The sequence below is a fragment of the Cucumis melo genome, chromosome 4 (assembly GCF_025177605.1).
Source record: "Cucumis melo cultivar AY chromosome 4, USDA_Cmelo_AY_1.0, whole genome shotgun sequence".
Lineage (NCBI taxonomy): Eukaryota > Viridiplantae > Streptophyta > Magnoliopsida > Cucurbitales > Cucurbitaceae > Cucumis > Cucumis melo.
In genome coordinates this window covers 13,837,673-13,858,138 of record NC_066860.1, presented here as the reverse complement: position 1 = coordinate 13,858,138, position 20,466 = coordinate 13,837,673, and the positions used below count along the sequence as shown (strand labels likewise).

Here is a 20,466-nt window from a genome sequence, read left to right as displayed (position 1 = left end):
TTCAACATTCGTTTCAACAGTTCCGCAACGTGTTTAACGGCTGGTTTAACCATGGTTTTGGAGCCGTCAGAGGTTAGTTTAGCCATCAGAGGAAGACGTTGGAGTTTCGACATCAGAGGCAACATGCTTTTTTTAGCTTGACAACGTCTGACGTTGGTCGTAGGTTTGCGGTGGGTTCTAACGTTTCGACGTCTATTGGAGTCAGGTTTAGTCGACTTTCACGGGTTTAGCCGCAAGCAAGACGAAAATCCCAAAGTCTCTAGTCAGAGGAACCGACAGAAGAAAATCCAAGTATGAAGACTTTGAAATGTTTGAAAGAGGCGAGCTGGAAGCTTCAATAGTTTTTGCAAGTAATGGAAGTTTGATTTTGATGTGTTAATCATGTGTTGGGAGTTTGATGTTAATTATAGGGTATTTGTACTTTCTTGAATAATTGTATTTAGGATTCAACTCTTTCAGTTAGGTAGAGACATTTAAGACATTATTCTAGCAATTAGTTTTCTATATTTTTTAATTTTGCTATTTTATCCATTTTAATAAAAGTTTACCATTTATTCAAGTAAACCTCCTAGTTTGCAGTTGTTCTTGTCACCCCAATAAATAAGGGCAATTATAATAGGTAGCAATTTTTAGAATAATTATTAAGTATGTAGTAATATTTAAAAAAATTGCAAATATAGCAAAGTCTATCGGTGATAGATTTCTATCGTTGATAGACTCTTATAGTTTATCAGTGATAGACCAACATTTGCAACATGGTCTATCAGTGATAGACTCTTATCATTGATAGATTTTGACAGATTTTACTATATTTGCAATTTTAAAATGTTGCTATATACTTAATTATTTTGAATATAATTATTACATTTACAACTATCCCATAAATAAATAATGCTGGGCCATTTCTAAAAAAACGGTCATTCCATTTTAGCCATTCATCCGATCCCCATCTTCAATGGTAAAACTTGTTGAAAGTTATTTAAGATGGACTAAAAAGGTTAATGGGCCAAACACCAATAAAGCATCTTCACTGACGTTGGGAAGAGGGCATAATCCACCGACAGAATGCAGCTGTAGCCCATGCCCATGGTGATGACAAAGCCTCTTTTCCACTTAACCGCGTAAACCAACCGAAATTACCTGTCTTTCTCTCCTCCATTTTCCTTCCATCTCCGACCAAATATGAACTAATCAAAACCCATTTTCTGTTTCCTCTCTTTCCATTTGATTTCTCAATCCCTTCCTCTAATGGGGTCTCTCCCTTTATCTTCAGACACTTCCCTTTCTTCCTCACCATTTCCTCAAAAATCCCCAAATCCGGTTCCAAATCAGACTTCCATCAACGAATCTACACTCCTCAATCTCTTCAAATCACAACAAAATCACCTCAATTTCTTCTTCCACAATCTAGACCTCTCCCAGGCACTCAAATTCACCGTTACCCTTCTCAATTCCCCTGGAACCATCTTCTTCTCCGGCGTCGGCAAGTCCGGTTTCGTCGCTCGCAAGATCTCACAAACCCTAGTTTCCCTTGGCATTCGCTCTGCATTTCTTTCCCCTCTCGATGCGCTTCATGGGGATATTGGCATTTTGAATTCTGGCGACGTTCTTGTGATGTTTAGCAAATCTGGTAACACGGAAGAGCTTCTTCGTCTTGTTCCTTGTGCTAGGGCTAAGGGTGCGCTTCTCATCGCTGTGACTTCTGTTGAAGGCAATGTGCTTGGTGGGGTTTGTGATATGAATGTGCATTTGCCTCTTGAGCGTGAGTTGTGCCCTTTTGATTTGGCCCCAGTTACCTCTACTGCGATTCAGATGGTTTTTGGAGATACTGTGGCTATCGCGCTTATGGGTGCGAGGAATTTGACAAAAGAGGAATATGCTACCAATCATCCAGCTGGGAGGATCGGCAAGAGCCTCATTTTCAAGGTTACTTCTGCTTTTACTTGATTCACTTCATCTTTGGCTCTTTTTCTTTATTTCGACATTTTTAGCGTATTCACTATTACTTGGTGTGTTTAGCTTTGAGCCTAATAGTGGGATCTTCAGATAGGCCGAAAGGTCCTGTGGCAATTGGGAGTTAGCTAAAGTTACTGGTACTTGGCCTTTTGATAGCCATGTTCTGGTTTGATTTTGCTAGATTGGAGCGCTTTTTTCTGTTGTTTGTTCTTGAGCTCTTTTCTTTTTGTTGGGCTTATTTTAATTAAACAGTAGGTCGCGATTGTTACCATAGGTGAAAGTTAGTTCTCCTTCAACTTCCTCATATTTGGTAGAATAAGCAGAAGTTTATTCAAGTTCCTGGAAATATCTATTTTATTTTGAACCTTATTTTATTCATGTGAGATTCTAGGAATAAGCTTTGGTATACCAAAAACTGTGACATAGAGTTATCTACCTATAATTCAGAAACAGAATGGTGTTTTTTGCAGATCAACTAGCAAACATTCGGGTGTAACTATAAATTTTCTTGTCGTCTCATTTACTCTTACAGGCCAAATGATATTACAAGGAGCAGATCATTGGTTAAAATAAGCATCAAATTCTTATTTTGTCCCTGCTTTCCCCTCTCTCACCCTGTTTCCTTCACTATCTGTTCATCCTTTTAACCTTGTTGGTTTCTATCGGCTTCCTGGGGGGTGGGGGGATATTAAAAGTATGAACTTTTCACCTCTCTCTTGTAAACTTCTTCTGTTAGGCCTTTTTCCACTAAATTTGAGGGGCACTTCATTGATCGTGTTGTATCTTGACTGTTTCTACTACATTTCCGTTGAGAAACATGTTTGGTTGTTATTGTTAGTAAATCATGATTTCTTCTTTTATACCCGTATTTATGCCTTTCATACTGTCAAGTCCTTCTCTGAATTGAATTCTTGGGTATAGAAAGAAAATTGCATAAATCATTCTATGGGTCTGTCACACACTCGCCGTGATGGTTTTTCTTCTGAAAGTTGGAAAATAGGAAGACTTTAAAAACCATCAGTTTTATGCTATTCATGCGAAACTTCTTTGGATATGTTGTTGACCTGTGTTAGTTTATTGTTCATTGTTAAAGTGGCCTTCACAACTTTTTAATAAAAAGATACCGGTTATGAAGATGTAATGGAACTGAGTTGATTTGTTGCAGTTTACCATAATTTGGGAACTATGTCATGTCTTATTACAGAAAGAGATCCAAAATGAGAAATGTTCTGTTCTCGAGCCATAATCAACAATACAGAATTTGATATTTTGACGCTATGTGGTTTTGACTGGGTTTAGGTAAAGGATGTGATGAAGAAGCAGAATGAGCTTCCTGTCTGCAAAGAAGGAGACCTAATAATGGATCAATTGGTTGAGCTTACAAGCAAAGGATGTGGATGCCTACTTGTCATAGATGACGAGTATCGCTTGATTGGGACATTTACAGATGGTGATTTGAGGCGCACTCTCAAAGCTAGTGGTGAAGCCATCTTCAAGCTCACTGTAGGCGAAATGTGCAACAGGTATGAATCCTTAATTATTCCCACTGATTTTAGCTGACTCCATAAGAGTAGAACTGCTTAATAGAAGACCTTGCTTTTTGTTGAACACAACCATCTGGATGGAAACTATAAAAACTGTTACACAGGATACAATTTCTCCCAATCAGGCAATATTCGTCGGACAGGATGCAATTTCTTTTTGTTGCTATATATTTGAAGGATATTAGAAAATGCCTAGTTGATCAGAATCTGATGTAGTTAAGACTTGAGAGATTGATTATGATGGTAAACCATATGACAGGAAACCAAGAACAATCGACCCTGAGGCAATGGCAGTTGATGCGATGAAAAAGATGGAAGCACCTCCATCTCCTGTGCAATTTCTTCCAGTGATTAATCAGCAAACTATCTTGATTGGCATTGTCACATTACATGGTCTAGTTTCTGCAGGACTTTGATTCGCATTTGTTATACTTCTGTTTGTTTTTAGGGTTTTCTATTATTTTTCAATTCTTTGTATTACTGTAGAACATTTGTAGTGATTACACAAATGTAAGAGAACTTGATATGTAGAGGATAAATCATTATATATTCTTAAATATGTCTTGATAGAGCATCTATTAAGGATTGAGATATTCTATTTATGTTCCTGAAGTATATCCCCGACTAAGAGGTAAAGTTCAAATCCTTCACTCCCAAATATTGTTGAACTCAAAGGAAAACATATATTCAATCGTGAAGTACCTCACTACATATATGCAAATTAAATATAAGTTTGATTATACCCATAAGAGAAAAGTGAAAATGAACAAAAGAAGATGAATGTATGACTATTGTAAAATGAGTTAGGCCAAGCGCAATGACGTGGATAGAATGGTCTTTTAGAGATATACTCCCTTTAACTAAATTTCTAAGTATGTCAACCGGGGAAACCTACCACCCAAATAAGAAATGATTCTAAAATAAGAATGGAAAGGAAAAAAGGCAGATGCTTACAATCTTGATTGGTCCTGATCATAAATGATTTAAAACTATTGTCTCGATTTGAAAGGAGAAACTCGTGTAACAAGCTATATTATGCCACATTGTCTCGTTACAACAACTTCAAATAAGAAAGAACTCTAAAATAAGAATTTTTGGCCAAGGCTAAGTGACTTTTGGGGGGATTCAAGGAATGAATAGTTCTTTCCTAACTCTAGAAGGAAGTGATCTTAGGAATTTTTAACATTATTTTTACTTCCTTTATTTTTCCCCCTTGAATTATTATGATTCAAATGAATCTCCTTAAGCTTTATTATGAGGCACACAGGTCTTGTTTATAATCATGCATAAAATGCAACATTTCTATATTTGTGGTATCAAAAATCACAAATTTATTACATCCACAAACAATATGAACCTAAACTAATATCATTATTACAGATTTGACTAATTTTCTATACAAGACCAAAGAAGAAAAAGAAGAAAAAAATGAAATCTAAGTATGTTGTTGAAAACACACAACAAAAGGTCCCAATAACTCTCCTAAATGCAAATATATCATACAATTATATATAAAAACTATATATCAACAAACAAACCTATATTGAATGTGCAATGTAGCAGATACTGTCATCTGCTTAGCAGAGTAAACACAAACTTTTAGAGAAAAACCAAGCTGCTATCCACGTCGTCGAATGCCATTTGATCCAAGTTCGATCCGACGCCATCTTGAAAGGTATGCTCTTCCAAATCCATGTCCCACAAAACCCCATAATCAGAGTCATTATTTTTGGGGCAGAAAATTTGATCAGTTTTAGGATTATTATTATTGTTATTATTATTATTATTATTATTATTACTATTATTGTCATCTTTGTCTCGAGGAAGTTGAAGGAGATGGAGAAAAGAACAACTGCCTGTGTGGCTATGGGGAGCCATTGAAGGCGATAATGATGTAATATCGATATCAACATTGTAGCCGGAAGGCATGGTCGTGGTCTGGCTCGGGTCACTTGGAAGGGGAGATGGAGCTCGGACGAAGACGGATGGAACGCGCTCGAAGTTTCCAAACGTAAAATGTTGGTTAATCAGTTTGGTGTTGTACTCTTCTTGCTTCCCCTTCTGAAACACTCTACATAAAACCCAATCCTCCTGTACCCACATAAAGTTGATTCATTTTCTTGTTAAATCAATACATGAAAGCTATACAATGAAGTGAAGAACATGTAAAAATTTGACTGCTCATATTGTTAAAGAAAAAAACAGAAAGAATAAAAGAAAAAAAAAGGTTAAGAGGAACTTTAAGTACAAAATTGAAAAGTTATACTTGGACGGAATTCTTAAAAAGAGAGATGGTAATTAAATTTCTTTTCTTTTTCTTAAAAAAAAAATTAAGGTTTAAGTACTTGGAGTGTAACTGCATTATAATGAAATACACAAGATTAAACTCACTGACATTAAAATGAAAAGGAAAAGTTTCAAACTTGGAAGGAAGAGAAAATGACAATATTAAGAAATAAAGACTAAGAAACTAAATTTTTATTTGTCAATGGATGTAACACAAAAGCAGAAATTGTATTGAATAAAACCGATTATAACTGAAAAAATAAAAAGAGAGATAATTCCAAATTATCTTTACTTTTCATTTGTATCATTGCCTTAGATAGTAACATTCATAGTTATTTTGATTCTAAGTTTCTCTTTTACAAAAACAAAAACAAAGCACATTATAATAATAGTATCTTCTAATTTTCAATAAAAACAAAAAAAAAAAAAAAAAATTTAAAAATACATATTTATATTGTTATATATTATCTATTAATGCAACTATTTCTAAACCAAGAAAGATTCATCAAATTGAGGTCTCTCTTCTATTCTCTATGTAAGTGAATATGACCAAAGTGGAAAAAGACACCAACTTTTGTGTTGTTATCCTTTAAGGGCACATGAATATAAATATTTCCAAATTGAAGGACTAAGAAAAAGAACAATATATTTAACTGTGTGGTGTATGTGCTCACAGCATGGGATTTATGTTCAAAATGGCCTAAACAATGGATAATGAAAATAATAAAAAAAAAAAAAAAAAAAAAAAAGAATGAAAAATTCAACCTTTGGGGGCCTATGAGGGGCCTCGAGGCGAAATTCATGCATAATCCATCCAGTTTTGATTCCATTTGGAGCTCTATTTTTATAAAACACCAAAGTTTTTCTCATTCCCACGATATCCCCTGTCGATGGATCCACCACCGTCCGATCCTTCCCCGTCGCTTTCCAATATCCACATGTCGTTGCACGATTGGTCCGAAATCCTGTCGCATATTTTCGATCTCTGAAGCTGAAGAAATACCACTCGTTGCTATTCAGCTTCGCCACCTCTTAATTAAATTCCAAAGAAAAACATTGATTAGTTAAATTGATCTTTCGTTTTCATTAGCCATATATGATTGAACTCATTCTATTTAAGTTACGAATAATTTATGGAAGAGAAAGGAAACTAAGGCTAGGGGGAGGGGAAAGAGAATAGGAAAATGACACCTATGATTTGATATTATTGATTGTTAGTATGTTTGGCTGCTAATTAGATCAAATAATTAATTAAAAAATAAAAGGTCATTTTTCATATTAAATTACAATAATTATCATGTGTTTTAAAGAAAGACTCAAATGTATTTTTGTTTATGATTAGCAATGTAATGATTTACATTAGTTGGTTATCATAAACAACAAAATAAGTTTGGATCGGATGAGAAAGAGAAATGTATATATGAAGCCAAATACTAGAAATTATATAATTGATATGATTGAAAGAAGTTTTTTTTTTTAAAAATGATATATAGATATTTTGCATGAAAGAAAGATTTGATATACATAAATTAAAAAATTTGGTGTAGAGAAGTAGAAGAAAGAAAAGTAATTAAAGAAATGAAGTCAAAGAAGAATGATATAAGTATCGAAAGATGAAATGATTGGGATTTTGGAGAATATTTCTCAACTTTGGAGAGTAACAATAATTAATGAGGCTTGTTCTATAAGTTGAAGGTACCTCAATTAGTATCTAAAAAAGGTATTGTGACTCACCCAAGCTTATATATATTTATATTTACTTGTATTTCGAAACAAAAAAAAAATTCTCAATAATATAATTTTGATATATCCCTCATTTTCTCTTTCTTTTAAGTGTATATTGATTAATTACATTAACATTTTTGAGTTAATGTAGTATTCGATCTTTTAAAAAGAAATGGTGAAAGACAAGGTAAGGTTTTGACATGAATGTATGCATGTTTGTATGTGACCGAGAGAGAGAGAGAAATTAAAGATCCTTAGAATATTTAATGTGGAAGAGATAAAAGAGAGCAAACCCAAACTCCATCCTCCTCTGCCTTAATTAAAACACATAACATCAAGGTTTACCCAATTTATCACAAAATCAAATTACAGAAAACAGACGAACAAGACACCACCAAGCAGAAAACATAATACCAATTAAAACACACAAATTAGATTTTTTATTTGTTCAACAATATATAAAAACCACTTTGTAAGACAGCGAAGTCTCATGTTTTTCTGTTTTAATTTGTAAATTTTACACAAAAGCAACAAAAGCCTTTATTGTTTTTTTTTCTTCTTCTTCTTCTTGTTGTTGTTGTTGTAAGTACAAGTCCTCACCCACCATGCAAAAAGTTCAGATTTTTAATAAATATTAATCAAACCTACATTATTAATAGTTAATTAAGGTATATGTGCATGAAGAACTTAGAGAATCTCATTATTGTTAAAAACAAATTACAGAGATTACCATATAAAAAAAATATCAAAAGTGGATTATAGAAAGTAATTATTAAACAAATAACAAAAAAAAACCCCACTCCAAAATCATCACTTTCTTTTCATGTCTTCTCTAGAAAAGTAAGATATGATGATCCCAAGAATAATATATTCATATTATTTTGAATCAATAACTTATATAAAGGTAAAGTTTTTGGACATAATTACATTATAAAAAAATAAAAGCAAGAAATAGAAATATAAAAATAAAAACGTACCAGGAAGCTGCCATGGCTCACATGTATGCAAATCAATCTCCACAAGAGTGCCCTTAAGAACTTGTTCATTCATAATCTTTTTGTAAAGATAATGACAAACCAATTCTTCATCACTTGGATAAAATCTAAACCCTGGCGGAAGTGAGGCTCCAATATCTTTAAGCCCCATTAATATTTATAATTATATATATACTATTATTATTATTATTTATTTCTTATTTCTACCTCAATAAGAAATAATAATAATAATAATAATAATAATGCAAACTAAATTCTGGGTATTCAAACTTTTGGGGTATGAATAAAATGTTGATGGGAAATGAAAAGAAGAAGAAGAAAAAACTAAGAGCGAAGGGTTCTAATTTTTCTTAGTTTGGGGAAAGAAACGGTTGTGTAATAAGGAATAAGGATTTGGTTGTATTCATATATATAGTTGAGCTGGGGATATGACAAAAGCTTTATTTTAAAAAGAAAATAAGAATTTCTATAAGTTGATATATGCTTTTGGGCAGACCATGCTTATGCAAGGGAGTTAGTTATATAATGGTAAAGTTTTCAAGGAAAATCACAAGTTGCAAGAAAACTTGAACAAGGGATGATGAGTATAAAGTTAATATTATTATTATTATTTTTTTTAAGAAAAAAGTAATTGACACATCAAAAATATGTACAAAAGGTCAAAAAAGTTTTATAAGGAAACCATCCAAAACAACCCTTTTCCAATTACAATTATTAAAATTTGGGTAAATTTTGTATTACAAACCCTAAATTTTAAATTAGTTTACTTGAATACTACGTAACATAAATGATTTCAAGGGTTTCAAGTTTTAATTACTGCTAATCACATAAACTACGCAATAATGGTGGCTAACGGTACGTATTTTTTAAGTACATTAAATTTTACCTTCAGTGGTTATATGAAAACCCCTATGTTCGTAATTTCTTGATCATAACAACAACACCCATCCAAGTTTAGATCAATTAATGAACATGTTAAACATGTATTTTTGATGTACTAAAAAATATATATTCTTGATGGAGAGTTAGATTTTCTTTTGAAAATATATATATGTGTGTGTATATATATTTAGAATGTGTTGAACAATTATTAATTCTTTCTCTCTCTCATATTAAAATGAGTTGTGAATGTTTGTACTTTGACTGAACATTTCAAGAAAAGAATAAAAAGAAAAAGGGTTCTATATTTTAATAATATGGATTCGGTTTTTTAAATTAAAAGTGAAATTAACAATCTTTTTGAATTTCTAGTCTTGCAGTTTGGTAGATACTCAATTGAGCCAATAATATACTAATATATGATCCTTAAAGTAACTTTGGTATTACACTCTAAAAACAAACACCTTAACTTAAGTTAGGAGATGATGTGATAGTTTTAATTCAAATATTTTAATTTATCTACGTAGCAAATAAAGTCGCGTATACGTACATTGAAATTTCCGTGAGATAAGTATGAATATTGTCCATATATATTATAAAAGATATCTATTTATTAAGAAGTATGCGAAAAACATACAAAAGAATTTCAAAAAGTTCTACCGTATTAAAGCAAATACAAGAATTAAAATAATAAGCAAACTGTGATATGCATATAAAGGATTTCCTAAGCCAACCTATCTTAATCTACCATCTTAAATCATTTGATTGATCTAAAAGTTTAAATTTGTGGATGAAGATAAATTTAATTATAATATCTTACACAAATACTCATACGTAAATTAAGTAACGTACCTTCTTTTAATTTCATAGTTAAAGAAAGAATATGTCTAAACAAAAAATGTATGCTTTTCCAAATTGAATTGATACTAATCAATAATTAGAGGTTTAGATGGTTACTTTATGGGCCAATGAATAGACAAATTTCATACTCTTGACAAGCTTATATTTTAACCATTTTGTCTTAAACTACAAAAATTTATGGAGGGTCAACTTGGATAAGAAAAGACTATTTTATTAAGATGGGAAAAGTATTTGAATAAATTAAATACTCTTTCATCATATATCTATTAAAATTCTATTGATTCAATCACAAGACACTTAGACACATATATACCATTGTACAAATGTGTGAGATTGTGAACCATCCAAAAAATATATATACAACAAAAATGGGGCCTATGCTAATGATCATGTATAATAGGATTGTATTGCATGATGAACTCCATCCTTCAAGGATTTAACACATCAGTACAATAAGAGAATGCCAATAATTTTTCAAATGTGGACAAAACTATGCACATCACGAAGTGTACAATAATTTTAAAAATTATAATAATATGTAAAGGAAAATAATTAATATTATTGGTAGTTAATAATGATTGGACATGAGTCAATAGAAAAATCATGGTTTTTGTAATCATACCCTCACAAAAATTTATAAAAAAAAAAAAAAAGGCCATAGTATATATACTTCAATATACATAGGTAATTACAATCCTTTTTATTCCAATATTTTCTCTATGAAAAATTCATAGTCATTCAACACAAATATATTTTTGATCGTTTAGATCGAATTAAAAAAACTATCTTTAATGGAATAAGGATTCAAACTTCTAATCCTTTAAGACAATTATATATCTATTTTAACTAATAGTAACATTTTTTTAAAAAAATTTAAAAAACTACTCAACTAAGGTGATTAGAACGATATTCTCAAACTTTCCTCCAAACTTTCACATGTATTAATGTTGGATTTTCAAACTCAGCCTAACACTAATGGTAAGGATCGTACAAATTAGTTTAGGGAATTAATACTCATATTAATAGTTCAAGAGCTCAAATTTTATTGAGAATTAAAAGTTGTGGATGGTTCTTTCAATTTGCTATTTGTTGAGAGATGACATATAGAACCACCAAAGCATGGTTTGATGAAATGCTAATTAGCGTTTCTTCTCGTCCATTAAGCTATATATGTATATATATTAAGATATGTGTTTAATTAGGTTTAAGTTATGTTTAGATTGGGGAGATCCCATACGTGGAAATGAAATTAGGGAAAAGAATAATATAATTAAGTAAGTAATTAGTATAAAGGAAAGGTTGATTGAAGATGAAACTAGATAAAAGAAAAGAGAAAGCAAAGGGAAAAGAGAGATGGAAAGATGATTAATTTGAGGGTATGATTTAAGGGATGAGAAGAGGATTAGTTATGAAAATGATGTAATTTAATAATTGTAGGCACAGAAACACACAAAAATCCCTAATTTGAGGAGAATGATCCAGCAAAGCATGGGAAGGAAGAAGTTGAATATATATGGAATATGCAATAATATGCATGTGAGATGGCAAAATGTACACTAAGGAACAAGTAAAGGGTATGACGTATGAAGAAGCTTGTTATAAAATATAAAACACAAAATAAATACAAAATGATATAATGAATTGTAGGGTTAGGGTTGTTTTCCAAAGAGGGAATTTTGTTAGGTAATGCAGATGAAGGATGATGAAATATATTTATATTATATGTTGGAGAATGAGTAACGGCTTCATATTCTCCCTTCTTTCAATCCAATAATTCCTCCAAACTACTTCTAAAATTACCCCTGTTTTTTTTCCTTTTTTTAATTTCAACTTTTTATTATTCCACAAGCTACGGGTTTTTTTTTATTTTTTTTTTATTTTACTATTAATTATTTTGATCGATACATTGCATGCCAAATATAATTAATAATTAAGGGATTTTTGTGGGTTTTAACATGCTAATCTCTTCATAAAAAAAAAAAAAAAAAAAAAAACAAAACAATTAATCATTTAGATTCATGTTACCAAGCCCAATTCTTGAATTTGGATCTAACAAATAGTGATGGTGAGATTTGTTGGTAAACTATAAATACACTAAATGTTAATATAATACAATCGAGTGAGTCGTTTTGATTTTTCTTTTCTATTTTTAAATAAAATCAACCACATTATATATTTTTTTTTCTAATTTTAATAATACTAATCGCTTCTTTTTTTAAAATAAACTTGTTTTTTTTTTCTGATCCCAAACTTAATTTTGTTAAGAAACAAATAACGATTTGATATACGTGGCGCAACACAATAATTTATTGTACTTTGAAGAGACTGTTGCATAAAATATCTTTTGTTTTAGATTAATGATTATCCTAAGATCATTCGCACATTTAAGTTACTTCATTTAACAAATATTCTTTTAGCATATATATATAGTTTACTACATTTCAAACGTATCACTTTTTTTTTTGGTTAGAAACGTATCCTTCATGGTAGAAGGAAGCTCATGCATTTAATTAACTCAAAACTTCTTCCTGTTTTTATTCATTAATGATCTGTGTCATGTAGTACAAGTACTTAAATAAAAAGGTTTAGAAATGGGACCTCCTCTTTGTTTAATAAGGTATCATAAAACTCATATGGGGTATCTACTCCACAAAAGACTTGGGACCCAATAGGAGAATATATTGAATGCAAGATGGACAGGACATGTTAGCTAGGGATCTCCCACCGAAAAAAATGATGACATTATCTTACAACTTTTATAAAATGTGTGAGTTATTCCTCTCATTTTCTTTGATGTTTATGATATGAGACAATTCATCATCTAACATTTTACCAAAACTCATTGATGGATGTTTATCGATCTTAACACTACTCCAATATATTAATTAACGAAAAAAATAATTAAAAAAAAGTAATAAGACAAAAAATGTTGATGCAATATTTAGAAGTAGTCTAGTTTGTTTTTTAAACTCTTCTAATAGGGTAGGTAGAGCAATTACCAATTTATATAATTTAAGGATTGAATAGAATTTCTTCAAATCATTTGTCACTTAATTGCATCGCCCGGACCATATATTTGATATTATTATTAATTATGTTTGCTTTATTGTATTAAATCAAGTTTTGTTGAGATCCACACTTGATTTGTTAGTATAGTATCCAAGTGTTTAGACTATTATATATATTCAATATATTAGAGATTAAAGATAATGTTTTATAAACTACAAACAGCACTTAACGTTGATAAAAACTTTCATATATAAGTCATTACAATGGTTATAAATTACAAAAATACATAAACGTTATAATCGTTACATACCATAAAGATTATGAACTAAAAAAAGAAACTAAAGTTTTTGTTACTTTTACGAATATTCGAATACCAAATTAAGTGCTTTTAAATCTTTTGTCATAGCTTAACTAGAAATCACAAGCATATTTGTGTGATGGTGAACAATTTTATTATATGATTAGAGAAGTAAACAGATTCGTTGATGATTAATAAATAAATAAACGTAAGGGAATTATTGTAAATAAAAAATTGTTTGAAAATAATTATAAAATATAGCAAAATATTTGTATAATTCAACGATATTGATATACTTCTATCAATGTTTACGAGTAATAATATAAAGTTTGATATATTTTATAAATAATTTCAATCATTTTGTTATATTTCAAAGAATATGAGTTAGTTTATATGACTGAAACAACAAACTACAATTTCTTAAAAAATAAAAATAAAAATAAAAATACAAAATGAAACACGAAAAATAAATCATAATGTAATTTAGATACTCCACTGCATAAGAAAATAAATTTAGACACTCCACTGCATAAGCGCCACGCTAGCTTAAGTGAGAGTGACAAAGGGTATAGCTATAGCTATAAAGTATAATATATATATATATATGTGTGTGTAGAAAATTTGAAAAGATATTTGAGAAAGAGAATTATTTAGATGCATGTGTGTGTTGAATATGATAATAATTAAATTAAATACCAATATCTAAGAAGATTGATTAAAAGTAGTTTGTAAATTTTGTATATGGTTGAAGCATGAGGAATTGGCATTCATGTGCACATGTTATTCTAAAGAAAAAAAAAATAGAAAAAGAAAAAGCAAAAAGAGCATACGTTTCCAAACAAATTTCAACAAACTTTGCCATGAAATTAGCAACTTTTTCTGTATTTTAAAACAACACTTTTCTCCAAAAAAAAAAAAAAAAAAAAACCTCTCCTTTTTCACTTTTTGAAAAACCCTACCTATCATATCTTAATCTTAATCTTAATCTTCTTCTCCATTTTTATGTTTTAATTTTCCTTTTCTTTCCCTCCTACATCGCTTCTATTGAAATTTCAATCTTATTCACGTATTCAAAATAATATCAATACATACTTACTTACAAATGTTTTCCTAATTAAGAAAATTATAAAATTTTCTTTAAATTAATAATGGATTTATGTCTTTAATTACTTCCAACCTATATTATAAATCTTTCATCCATGAACCCCTATATTTCTACCAAAACAACCTAATTTAATTTACTCAAACTTCAACGTTCTAGACTCAAGTTCGATCTCGATTCATAGTGATCCTTAACAAGTAATTATTTTAAATAAAAAATTGTTGAAAATATTTTCAAATATAACACAACAATATCATTTCTATCGTTCAGAATAATAACATTTTGCTATGTATTTATAAATAAATTTGGCTCATTTTTTTTCTATATTTAAAAAGAATCCATACTTAACCTATATCTATATATATACTTAACCTATATCTATATATTGTACCCATGAATTTCTAAAACTTTAAATCATTCATCGTCTAATTAACAGTAATTTAGCGGTTAATGTTGAGAATTAATGCTGTTTTTATCTTAACAACACTCACCTTCTTTTAAGGATTGGCTTCAACAACAATATTTCATCATATTGGAATAACATTGTTTTCAAACAAAAGCTAGCTAACGTATGTCATTCAACTACAGAGGAATTTTTTTTTTCAATATTTTAGATCCTAAATTTGTAGGGTCGTTGTATGATTTTAGACCATAAATAAACCTACACTTTCATCGCATTGGATCTACCCAAAATTCAACAAAATAATAATGTTTGCAATCTTTACACCTTATGTTACATTTTCACTCATTTGTTTACTATAAATTTTTTTTCCTAGCAAAAACATTGTAAAAACCTTCATCAACTTATGAATTTCAATAAAATAAAGTTATATTTTTAAAGGATAATAAAAAGTTAAAATTGGGACACATATTGTGTTTAAGTTTGATGAGATTAAAAGTTTTTTAGAGTTAAAACTGAATAATACAATATTAATATTAGCAAGATTACTGGATGCCCCTTAAATATTTTGATGAAATTGGAAAATCAGTTTGGCCCCTCAATTTTCACATATATCATTGATATAAATGTGTCATTTTCAAAGTTAATCATTTTCATATATTTTCTTTTAATTTTGGTCTCTTGAGATAATACCACTTCAAAAGATTCGGTGGGTAGCTTGCAGACATAGGAAATTGTTTTCTACAAGTAAAGTCTATCAGATTATATATATTTATATGAATATGAAAATGAATATTCGTCCTTTTTTATTTATTTTATTTTGTTTTTTCAATCTTAAGCTCTCATTGCCACCTAGGCTAGGGTTTAATTTTACAGCTTCTTTCTCAAACCCCATTTCTTTTGTTTGGGAAGCAAGAAAGGTCTTAAAGGAAACTATACATGAAACAAAGAGACAGACAAAACATACATCAATATCTTTTCTTAAATTTTCTTCCAACATCTGCCTACACCACATGTCTTCAAAAACTGTCAATAAGATGGATCAAAATGTGGATTACTGTGTTCGCTTCAATTCTTTTATCGGTTTCATTAATATTCATCACTCCCACTTCTTAATTAGTAATTATGATACATAGTTCTTTCATTGATTTAATATTAAGCTCTTGGATTTAGCCATGATTATTTCTTTGATTTTAAGCTTAGTTAGTTTGGGAGTGTTGTGTTCTAACTTCAAAATAATTGTTGGTTACACTGTGTTTTTAGAAATATAGAATGATCAATTGTAATATAAAATCATGGCCGCCATCACTATGCAATGTATTTACTTCCTAAATCTTTTTTCAAATCTAATTCTTACTCCTTTTCTTTTCTTTTTTTTCTTTCATTTTTCTGGAGTTTATATTGAATTAACATTTTTCTCGTTACTATGTTAACTTATTTACAAATATAAAATAATATTTTTTGTTTATGATAGACCATCCTAGATTTAGATAGACATCTACGACTTTAGTGATAGATGCTTATAGATGTCTATTTAGATCTATCACTAATGTAAAAATTTGACATATTTGTAGATATTTTAAATGTTTTGTCATTTAAATTATTGAGTTGTTTTTAAATTTAGGTAAGATGAACTAAAGTAGTTGCAAAATATAGTAAAATTTTGGAATTCTTCCATAATAGACTTCATTTAAAATAATTTTAATAAAACAATCTTCATTTTTTCAGTTAAACATTGTTGGTGTACTTTGGTCTTCAAATACAAGACATGTTCAGTTTTAGCAAACTGATACAGGAAAGGCAGAATAACAATGGCAAGATGGATCGGTTAAGAAACTAAAAACTACAAAACAAAAAAAAATTAGTATACGGCTGAGTTGCGGAACACGCTCTCTTTAAGACGTTTCGCAGCTCTGCTCTAGATTGTGCAAACAGACTGTCGCCTCGTCGTCCCCGGGATAAAACAACCTCACCCTTCAGTTGATTTTGCACAATAATCAACTAGTAATCAATAAATCACTCAAAGTTGACAGACACACAATTGCTCAAAATAACATAAGAGAAACAGAAGAGAAAAAAGAGACAGAAGAGGAAGAATGAACTTTTTTTTTTTTATCTCAAATCAAAGAGTAACGAGATATTTATATAGGTATAGAAGGGGATGGCTCAATGGTCACAAAACGGTAAAGAAATTATTATGGAGAAAAACGTGAGATTAATGACAGTAAACGGTAAATCAAAATTAAATTCTTAACATAAAACGTTTTAGAAAATTAAAAAAAAATTTAGTAGAAGTATATATATTATTTTATCTCTCCTTGCCTTGCTCGATCGATGGATGGCGATGGCGTGTGTAGGGACGTAAGGGTGCCCTAAGGTTACAAACTCATTGATCAATGAATAGGTATATGAATGAGCCTCCACATTCCAAAATAATTAATGTAGAAATGTTTTAGAGAATAAAATAATATATTTTTTCTTTTTACAAATTTTTCGTCCAATAAACACATTTATGGTCTGTGAATGTTATAAATGGGCGGATGAGAACCCTATTGGTTTAAACTTTTTTGTAACTCTTACAATAACCGTTACAAAAGTGTTTTAAACAAATTCATTGTGACCAAATTTACATTTTAAAATTTATGTGATGATTTTTTTGAGTCGTCATATGCATAAATTTTTCTTTGGTATAAATATGTAAAAAAAACTTATGACCTTTTCATTATTAAAATCTATGCAGATATTTTTTGCGTCCCCATATGTGTAAATCTTGCATCGACATAAATATGTATAAAAATGTATCAATTTTTCATTTTTAAAACTTAGGCCGAACGTTGTTTGCGTCGGCATACATATGTATAAAAACTGTATGAATTTTTAAAGCTTTCTTAACGAATTAGAATTTCTCAGAATAAACACATTTTTGCCTACATAAAATGATGCATCGGAATAAAATGTGTCGAAATTGTGAAAAATTCTTGTAGGAAATGAAAATTGAATACCTTAGTAGTCACGAAAATTACTTGTGTATTTGCAAAATTTTACTTTTGAACTTTGACCTTGGAAAATTATTTTGTATGATAAATTTAATACTAAATCATTGTAATTTAGCTTGTGAGTATGTTATTTGATAAAAATTTGTGAAAAACAGAAGAAAGAAAACGAAATGAATAAATCCAAATTTAGTTTTTTTTTTTATTAATACAAAATTTGTTGATATAAGCCTAGTATCAAATTTCTAGTGATATATGACAATATTTTTATTAATATTTACAAATTTTAATAGGTTCGATATTTATCAATATTTTTATAAATTTTTTTGTAGAATTTATATCTCTATATTTTTTGTGGACATGAAGGATATAGAATAGATATGAAATAGGGAAAGGATAGAGTTTGAAAATTTTAAATATTTGTTAAAAAAGATAGATGAATTTTCAAGGAAGATAAATTAAAAAAAAACCGTATGGAGATTATTTGAGATTTTGCATGAATAAATATATTGAGAAGTGAATTTTAATTTTCATAAATATAACAAATCGTTAAAATATTTACATTTCGTGTAACTAAGTGTTTTTCCTTTCCTTTTATGTCTTCCTCATTTTTTTTCAAACTATTATTTGGTTCAAGATCGTTTATCAAATATAACCATCTATTTTATTTTCAAACTTTTATTTGGTTGTTCAAGATTGTATACTAAATATAAAAAACTTGAAAAAACGTGGTTTAGATTTGGGTAGTCAAATTTGAACGATCGTACCCTAGTCTAAATGATGGTGTGCAAAAAAAATAAATGATCGCGCAGACAAATTTAAATGATCGTATACCAAAAGAATTTAAAAAAAATCGTTTAGCCAACTCAAAACAATCCTGTAACATAAACAAATCAGACAAAAGAATCTTGAAAAAAATCGTTGAGCCAAATCTAAACTATCGTGTAAAAAATAAATCGTTTAGATTTGTCGACCAAAATCAATCAAATCTAAACGATCGTGTAACAAAATTAAACGAGTACGTAGAATTTTAAAAAATAAATCGTTTAGATTTGGAGTCAAATTTAAACAATTGTATATCAAATATATTACGTATCTGATTGATAATACCGTTTCGATATTTTTTATTGCGAACCTGTGAACTTTTTTTGTTTTTGGAATTGTTTTAACCATATAAATATTTTACTAAATATTTTATTGGCTTGTTATATTTTGAAAGATACTATATTTTGAAAATAGTAGAAAAAGATAATAATTATGATAATGGAAATTAAGTGTTAATGAAATTGGATGATTCTTCCGTAAATTACACATTACATAAATTCTGATGAGAGGTTGAGTTATAGAAGAGAAGAAAAGTCAAAAGTTACGTCAAATTCATGGAGGAATTTTGAAAAAATAATTAATCACATATTTTTCTTCACGTCTAATTTACCAATTTTAAATTTCTAGAAATATTATGTCATGGGTCAACCTCACTACCAATTTTCATCCTCTATTTTATACTTTTATTTAACCTTATGTGTCTCTATTCTTAATTTGTTGACAGCCAAATTAAATTACTAAAATAAAATCAAAACTCTTCCTTACAATATTATATCATTCTTGTCTCTATATTTTGAAGTTTGTTAAACTCATCTCTTGTTTAATTTGTATAATTTGAACCTACGTAATTTTAAATTTTAGAAAAAGTAAATTTTTAGTCATGAATTTCAAAAGATGTGTGTTTAGTCTCTAAATTGAAAAAAAATATATAATTTTTAGTTATCGATGTTTTTAAGAATTGATAAAACATATTAGTGATAAGTTTTATCATTAATAAATTTCTATCAGTGATATGGTCTATTAATAGTAGACTATTAGTGATATGTTTTATAATTTAGAGACTTTAAAAGCCGAGTTTTATTAAAGTTTGTCGTATATATCTATTTTTTTTTTTTTTACGTTATGTTTTGAGTTTATTTTAGAAAGATATTGAATATAAGTGTGTAGTTTAAAATAATTGTGTAGGATGTTGGTTTTAGAAACATTTAAAAATTAAAATAAGAAAATAATTGATGAAGCAAAAATGGGAATTTTATTAGTGACAATCCGCCGCCAAATGAAATGAAGAGATTATTATTTGGGAGACTTCACATCAAATATATATTTAATTAAAACCCATAGGCTGAAAATTATTATTATTTATTTATTAAGTAGGTGGAGTTTGAGTTCTCCTCATCAATTAATTAATACATACTTGAAAGTTGAAACCACCCTAATAATCTTCACCAAACTATATTTGGACCCTTAATGAATTGCATATGTTGTTCCTTCTATATACGTGTTATTCGATGATGCCATCTAGCTCACATTGTTCTTCCCTCTCATCTTAAATCAATTGTTGAACCTAATACTAATTTAATTATATATCACTAC

General features: G+C 29.2%; 2 protein-coding genes across 2 annotated transcripts; one reads left to right on the top strand and one right to left on the bottom strand.

Moving 5' to 3' along the window:
* Nucleotides 1-936: 936 nt before the first annotated feature.
* On the top strand, nucleotides 937-4,059 carry LOC103489865 (probable arabinose 5-phosphate isomerase). Its single transcript, XM_008449191.3, has 3 exons — nucleotides 937-1,926; nucleotides 3,256-3,479; nucleotides 3,760-4,059. The coding sequence occupies exons 1-3, from the start codon at nucleotides 1,249-1,251 to the stop codon at nucleotides 3,914-3,916; spliced, it is 1,059 nt and encodes a 352-aa protein (XP_008447413.2). The 5' UTR covers nucleotides 937-1,248; the 3' UTR covers nucleotides 3,917-4,059.
* Nucleotides 4,060-4,814: 755 nt separating this feature from the next.
* Nucleotides 4,815-8,978, bottom strand: LOC103489866 (protein CUP-SHAPED COTYLEDON 3-like). The gene is made up of 3 exons (XM_008449192.3): nucleotides 8,489-8,978; nucleotides 6,552-6,817; nucleotides 4,815-5,591 (listed from the first exon to the last, which is right to left on the bottom strand). The coding sequence occupies exons 1-3, from the start codon at nucleotides 8,655-8,657 to the stop codon at nucleotides 5,100-5,102; spliced, it is 927 nt and encodes a 308-aa protein (XP_008447414.2). The 5' UTR covers nucleotides 8,658-8,978; the 3' UTR covers nucleotides 4,815-5,099.
* Nucleotides 8,979-20,466: the final 11,488 nt, after the last annotated feature.